General features: G+C 37.9%; 1 protein-coding gene across 1 annotated transcript; it reads left to right on the plus strand.

The window, feature by feature from the left end:
• Positions 1-1,501: 1,501 nt before the first annotated feature.
• Positions 1,502-7,456, plus strand: LOC104846714 (guanylate-binding protein 6-like). The gene is made up of 3 exons (XM_064279966.1): positions 1,502-1,597; positions 6,007-6,310; positions 7,188-7,456. The coding sequence occupies exons 1-3, from the start codon at positions 1,502-1,504 to the stop codon at positions 7,454-7,456; spliced, it is 669 nt and encodes a 222-aa protein (XP_064136036.1).
• The last annotated feature ends 771 nt before the right edge of the window (positions 7,457-8,227 follow it).

Genomic DNA, 8,227 nt, shown 5'->3' on the forward strand with positions numbered 1-8,227 from the left:
TGGAAAAAAGAAACTGTCAATGACATATGGAAGAAGACGTCAAAATGACAGCACTAAACTCATACTTATCCATAATTCTGCTGTATGTAAATGGACTAAATGCACCAATAAAGAGACAGAGAGGGGCAGAGTAGATTTAAAAAAAAAAAATCAGTTTATATGCTGCCTACAAGAGACACACCTTAGATTTAAAGACACAAACAAACTAAAACTAGTATGATGGGAAAAAATATATCAAGCAAACAACAACAACAAAAAAAAAATGGAGGAGTGGCAGTATTAATTTCCAACAAAATAGACTTTACAGTTAGGTCCACCACAAAGGATAAGGAAGGACACTATATAATGATTAAAGGGACAATATACCAGGAGGATATACTTATATTAAATATTTACACACCCAACAACACGGCTTCAAGATGCATAAAACAAACTGTAACAGCATTGAAAAGCAGGATTGACAGTTCCACAATAATAAGTAGGAGACTTCAACACACCACGTTCAGTGAAGGAAAGACAATGCAATAAAGACAAAACCAAAACCCCACTACTATCGAGTCGATTCTGACTCATAGCAACTATATAGGACAGAGTAGAACTGCCCATAGAGTTTCCAAGGAGCACATGGTGGATTTGAACTTCAAACCTCTTCGTTAGCAGCCATAGCACTTAACCACTATGCCACCAGGGTTTCCCAATAAAGACATGGAAGATCTAAATGCCACAATCAACCAACTTGACCTCATAGACATATACAGAACACTGCACCCAACAGCAGACAAGTATACTTTATTTCCAACGCTCAAGGAAAATTCTTTAGAAAAGACTACATATTAGATCAAAAAGCAAGCTTTAACAGAATACAAAACATTGACATAGTACAAAACACCTTCTGTGACCATAAAGTCATAAAAGTAGAAATCAATAATAGAAAACGCAGGGAAAATAAATCAAACATATGAAAACTGAACAACACTTTGCTCATAATTTACTGGGTTATAGAAAAAAATGAAGGACAGAATAAAGAAATTCATAGAATCCAGTGAGAATGAAAACACTTCCTATCAGAACCTTTGGGACACAGCAAAAGCAGCCCTAGAGGTAAATTTATAGCAGTAAATGCACAGACCCAAAAAGAAGAAAAGTCCAAAATAAAAAAAATTATCCCTACAGCTTGAACAGAAAGAAGGAGAGGAACAAAAGAAACTCTCAGGCACCAGAAGAAAGAAAAAATAAAAATTAGAACAAAATTAAATGAAATAGAGAACAGAAAAACAATTGGAAGAGTTAACAAGACCAAAAGCTGGTTCTTTGAAAAAGATTAACAAAATCAATAAACCATTGGCCAAACTGACAAAAAAAAAAAAAAAAGGAGAGGAAGCAAATAACCTGAATAAGAAATGAGATGGACGATATCACAGCAGACCCAACTGAAACTATAAGAATCATATCAGATTAATATGAAAAATTGTACTCTAACAAATTAGAAAACCTAGAAGAAATGGGCAAATTTCTAGAAGCACACTGCCTACCTGAACTAATACAAACAGATGTAGAAAATCTAAATAAATCCATAACAAAAGAAGAGATTGAAAAGGTAATTAAAAAACTCCCAACAACAACAAAAAAGTCTTGGCCCTGACAGCTTCACTGGGGAATTCTCCTAAACTTTCAAAGAGTTAACACCACTACTACTAAAGGTATTTCAGAGGGTAGAAAAGGATGGAACACTCCCAAAATCATTCTATGAAGCCAGCATAACCCTGATACAAAAACCAGGTAAAGACACCACAAAAAAAAGAAAATTACAGGCCTATATCATCATGAACTTAGATGCAAAAATCCTCAACAAAATTCTAGCCAATAGAATTCAACAACATATCAATAATATCATTCACCATGACCAAGTGGGATTCATACCAGGAATGCAGGGATGGTTCAACATTAGAAAAGCAAAGAATGTAATCCACCATATAAATAAAACAAAAGACAAGAACCACATGATTTTATCAATTGATGCAGAAAAAGCATTTGACAGAGTCCAACACCCATTCATGATAAAAACTCTCAGCAAAATAGGAATAGAAGGGAAATTCCTCAACATAATAAAGGGCATTTACACAAAGCCAACAGCCAACATCTTCCTAAATGGAGAGAGTCTGAAAGCATTCCTATTAACGAGAACCAGACAAGGATGCCCTTTATCACCACTCTTATTCGACACTGTGCCAGAGGTCCTAGCCAGAGCAATTAGACTAGGAAAAGAAATAAAGGGCACCCAGGTTCGTAAGGAAGAAGTAAAAGTGTCTCTATTTGCAGAGGACACGCTCTAATACACAGAAAACCCTAAAGAATCCTCGAGAAAACTACTGAAACTAATAGAAGAGTTCAGCTGAGTATCAGTATACAAGATAACCAAAACCAAACCCACTGCCGTTGTCGATTCCAACTCATAGCGACTCTATAGGACAGAGTAGAACTCCCCCGTAGAGTTTCCAAGGAGCAGCTGGCAGATTCAAACTACCAACCTCTTGGTTCACAGCCGTGCTACTTGACCACTTCGTCACCAGGGTTTCCGGATACAAGATAAATATATGAAAATCAGGTGGACTCCTCTACACCAACAAAAAGAACATCAAAGAGGAAATCATCAAATCAATACCATTTACAGTAGACCCAAAGAAGATAAAATACTTAGGAATAAACCTAACCAGAGACGTAAAAGACCTATACTAAGAAAACTACAAGACACTGCCGCAAGAAATCAAAAGAGACCTGCATAAGTGGAAGAACATATCTTGCTCATGGATAGGAAGACTTAACATTGTAAAAATGTCTATTCTACCAAAAGCAATCTATAGATACAATTCAATTCTGATCCAAATTCCAATGACATTTTTTAATGAGATTGAGAAACAAATCACCAACTTCATATGGAAGAGAAAGAGGCATTACTGAAAAAGAAGAACAAAGCAGGAGGCCTCACACTACCTGATTTTAGAATGTATTATACCACCACAGTAGTCAAAATAGCCTGGTACTGGCACAACAACAGATACATAGACCAATGGAACAGAATTGAGAATCCAAACATAAATCCATCCACATATGAGCAGCTGATATTTGACAAATGCCTAAAGTCAGTTATATGGGGAAAAGACAGTCTCTTTAACAAATGGTGCTGGCATAACTGGATAGCCATCTGCGAAAAAATGAAACAAGACCCATACCTCACTCCATGCACAAAAACTAACTCAAAATGGATCAAAGACCTAAATATAAAATCTAAAATGATAAAGATGATGGAAGAAAAAATAGGGACAATGCTAGGAGCCCTAATACATGGCATAAACAGTATACAAAACATTATTAAGAATCCAGAAGAAAAACTAGATAACTGGGAGCTCCTAAAAATCAAGCACCTATGCTCATTCAAAGACTTCACCAAAAGAGTAAGAAGATTACCTACAGACTTGGAAGAAGTTTTTAGCTATGACATTTCTGATCAGTGTCTGATCTTTAAAATCTACATGATACTGCAAAAACTCAACAACAAAAAGATAAATAACCCAATTAAAAAAATGGGCAAAGCATATGAAAAGGCATTTCACTAAAGAAGACATTCAGGTGGCTAACAGATACATGAGGAAATGCTCATTTGCAATTAGAGAAATGCAAATCAAAACTACAGTCAGGTTCCATCTGACTCCAAAATGTCTGGCATTAATCCAAAAAACACAAAATAATAAATGTTGGAGAGGTTGTGGAGAGGCTGGAACACTTATACACTGCTGGTAGGAATGTAAAATGGTACAACCACTTTGGAAATTGATTTGGCACTTCCTTAAAAAGCTAGAAATAGAACTACCATACAAACCAGCAATCCCATTCCTTGGAATATATCCTAGAGAAATAAGAGCCTTTACACAAACAGATATATGCACACCAATGTTCACTGCAGCACTGTTTACAATAGCAAAAAGATGGAAATAACCAAGTTGCTCATCAACAGATGAATGGATAAATAAACTATGGTATATTCACACAATGGAATACTACGCATTGATAAAGAACAATGATGAATCCATGAAACATTTCATAACATGGAAGAATCTGGAAGGCATTATGCTAAGTGAAATGTGACAGCTGCAAAGGGACAAATATTGTATGAGACCACTATTGTAAGAATTCAAGAAATAGTTTAAACAGAGAAGAAAATATTCTTTGATGGTTATGAGAAGGGGGAGGGAAGGAGGGAGAGCGGTATTCCGTAATTAGATAGTAGACATAACTATTTTAGGTGAAGGGAAAGACAACACACAATACAGGGGAGGTCAGCAGTGTACTAAACCAAAAGCAAAGAAGTTTCTTGAGTAAACCGAACACTTCAAAGGCCAGAACAGCAGGGGTGGAGGTTTGGGGACCATGGTTTCAGGGGACATCGAGATCAATTGGCATAATAAAATCTGTTAAGAAAACATTCTGCATCCCACTTTGGAGAGTGGCATCTGGGGTCTTAAAAGCTAGCAAGCAGCCATCTAAGATGCATCAATGGGTCTCAACCCATCTACAGCAAAGGTGAATAAGAACACCAAAGACACAAGGTAATTGTGAGCCCAAGAGACAGAAAAGGCTACATAAACCAGAGATTGCATTTGCCTGAGACCAGAACTAGACGGTGCCCAGCTACACCCGAAGACTGCCCTGACAGGGAACACAACAGAGAACCCCTGAGGGAGAAGGAGAGCAGTGGGATGCAAACCCCAAATTCTCGTAAAAACACCAGATTTAATGGTCTGACTGAGACTATAAGGACACCAGAGGTCATGGTCCGCAGACCTTCTGTTAGCCCAAGACAGGAACCATTCCCAGAGCCAACTCTTCAGACAGAGATTGGACTGGACTATGGGATAAAGGGTGATGCTGGTGAGGACTGAGCTTCTTGGATCAAGTGGACACATGAGACTGTGTTGGCATCTCCTGTCTGAAGGGGAGTTGGGAGGGTAGAGGGGGTCAGAAGCTGGCCAAATGTACAGGAAAAGAGAGAGTGGAGGGAGGGAGTGTGCTGTCTCATTGGTGGGAGTGTATAGCAGGGTGTTTATAAGCTTAGTGTGAGAGTCTGACTTGATTTGTGAACTTTCTCTTAAAGCACAATAAAAAATTTTAAAAAAGAAAATAAATTGAGATATCCTTTCAGAAAGACTGTCAAATGCTTTATTTTATCTTTTTTCATAATATCACACACATCATTCTACACCCTTACACAATAAATTATCATTTTAATATTATGAACTTGTTACACGGAATATATTTAGGAGGGTGGCTAACTGATAGCATTAGAAGGAATATCCATTTTCATTTGTTCATTCATTTTTTCAACGAACAGTTATGAAACAGCTGGTATCTGCCACAGAGTCTCTCTGTAAGACGTGGTCAAGTCCATTATAATGTGATGTAGAAAAGCTGTGAGGTCTCCAAATTACATTTAGGTTAACCCTACTTGTTGAAGGCTTTTGCTAAAAGAATCCCTGAAAGTATTTATTGTGTGTGTATTTTGGGGCTCTGTTTTAAACTTTTTCTTTACTGACCTGGGTATCACCTCTCCGCATAATATTTTTCCAACAACATCTTATCCTTATATCAAGCATTACTTTCTTCTTGAGCCCACATTTTATTTCTGACATGAGGCCACTAAGATCAGAAAAGTACTTCTGATCAGTTCTTTTCATGTGTCAATCATTCAATAAACATTTATTAAATACTTCCTTATTAAAGAATTCCATACACAGACTGAGGAACCAAACATAAGTTTGTTCACTTGGGATAGATGCTGCCATTTCCTCTCCATAACTGCTTTCTTGACTCTTTGCTCTCTCCACAAATGGATTTTCTTTCTTTTGTTTGGGTAGATTAGCTCAAGGTTGATTTGCATGACTGGATAAAAGGACATTTAAAGACAGAGAGTGCACTGATGCAAAAAAAAAAAAAGATCTCTGGAAATAAAAGTCGACACATGCCTTTTCTGAAGGCTACCCCTTCAATGATTGCTCTTTTTCTAATTTGGCAGGCAATAATCCCAAAATCCAAAATTCCAACCTGCCTAGAGAGTGTATCAGGCATTTCTTCCCAAAATGGAAGTGCTTTGTCTTTAACTGGCCTACAAGTGACAAACTCTTAGTCCATATTGAAGAACTGTCAGAAGAGCAACTGGATTATAATTTCCAGGTGCGAGCAAAGAACTCCTCTTCTTATATCTTCACCCACACAAAGACCAAGACCCTGATACAGGGAATCATTGTCACTGGGAACTGTGAGTCACCTTTGCCCCAAAGCATGTCTCTCTGTGGATCAGTGTGTGTGGGGAACCTGTGGTTGTTCTGTGTGTTTCTCAGTAATTGTTTGTATTTGTGAAGCAGGAAGCGGATGTTCATGCCATGCATAGAATTCCATGTTTCTTAATTATTTCTCTCTTCAGGGTTTATTGAGGTCAAATATATGTCAAGAAAATAATCCACTAATCATATAGACACAAACTGCTGTTAAGGAGAGAATATCTGTGTTGTGTAGATAAGTCCTATGGAATACAAGTGCCTCCAGTGTAGAAAAGATACTTTGTAAAATTACACAAGTCAGAAAATACATAGCAGGCCATGATCCCTGAAAGTACATTGAGATTTTGAAAAACAAAGTTAAATATAATCTACATACAGCGCCATCTTCATAAGCATGTGACCTGTGCAGCTGTGCAGTATCTGTGCTGAGATGCGTCCACACTTGATTTAATGCTCTGTGTGGCCACCTTGAATTTTTTTTTTCCCAGAAAGAGCCTGTTTTTTCTTTGGTGCTGACCCCACAAATTTATGTAATTACTTTGCCTATCTAATAAACACTTTTTATTTTATTTAAATAAGAAACTATTTTTTTCCAGGTAACACTGGAAAAGACATTGATTGTGATCAATAATCCAATTTTATGTATTAATGTAATGGAGAATCATCAAAGAAAGAATACACAGAAGAAAAAGTGATGTTACTTTAAAGGAACGGATTCATAAAAAAAGAAAAGAAGGAAAAGAAAAAGAAGAAAAATTCACATTAGATTTAGAATGCCGATCACTAAAGTTTTTAAAACAGTAAGTGAGAACTTGATATTTATCCCTAAATTTGTTAATTTCCTGGCTTATTCAGGGCTGAGGACACTGATAGGGACCTATGTGGGTGCCATCAACAGTGGGATGGTGTCTTGCTTGGGGAGCGCGATAACAACACTGCCACAGCATGAGAACTTGGCAGCCGTGCAGAAGGCAGCTGACCCCTACAGCAAGCAGATGGCCCAGTGCGTGAGGCTCCCCACAGCCTTGCTCCAGGAGCTGCTGGATGTGCATGTGGCCTGTGAGAGGGAAGCCACTACACTCTTCATGGAGCATTCCTTCAAGAATGAAAATCAGGAGTTCTAGAAATAGTTCATGGTGCTTGTTTAGGACTTATCATTCCTGCTTCTTGTTCACCTTTTTGACCCCATGCTTCATGTGTTTCATGTAGTAGAAGGAGCCTAGATTGCAGGGAGTGACAGGGATCTACAGGGCTGCCATTCACTTTTTTTTTTCTAAAAGATGTGCACTTAATTTTTTATTTCTGTACAACAAATTACTATGAACTTAGCATTCACACACTTAATCAGCTCACAGTTTTTGATTTCAGAAGTTCAGCACAGAGTATATGGGTTCTGTGTGCAGGGTATCACAAGCTAAAATCGAGGTGTCATCTGGACTTTGTTCTCAGCTGGAGGCTCTGGGGACCCCACTTTACCTTCTTACCAACAAGGATTCATCAAATCCTTCTCTTGTCTCTATTCTCTCTGACTTCCTATTCTGACAACAGCTGGAAAACTCTACTTTTAAAAATCAGAAATCCATTGCCACTGAGGTAATTCCGACTCATAGTGTCCCCACAGGACAGAGTAGAACTGCCTGATAGGGTTTCCAGTTAGCAGCTGGTGAATTTCAACTGCCGACCTTTTGGTTAGCAGGTAAGCTTTTAAGCACACTCAAATCCCAATTGAGAGAATTCATGAGGGGTTTCAAAGTCAGCTCAGAGTGCATTTGTCATTACTGTGTGGATTGCTTTTTCATATTTATATTTTCATCCAGAGCAACCCAGGTTCTCCGAGAAAACTCTCCCTCAAGCCAAATTCACTTTTCTATTACTCCTTGTGATTCTCAGATCAC

The sequence above is a fragment of the Loxodonta africana genome, chromosome 3, assembly GCF_030014295.1.
Source record: "Loxodonta africana isolate mLoxAfr1 chromosome 3, mLoxAfr1.hap2, whole genome shotgun sequence".
NCBI lineage: Eukaryota > Metazoa > Chordata > Mammalia > Proboscidea > Elephantidae > Loxodonta > Loxodonta africana.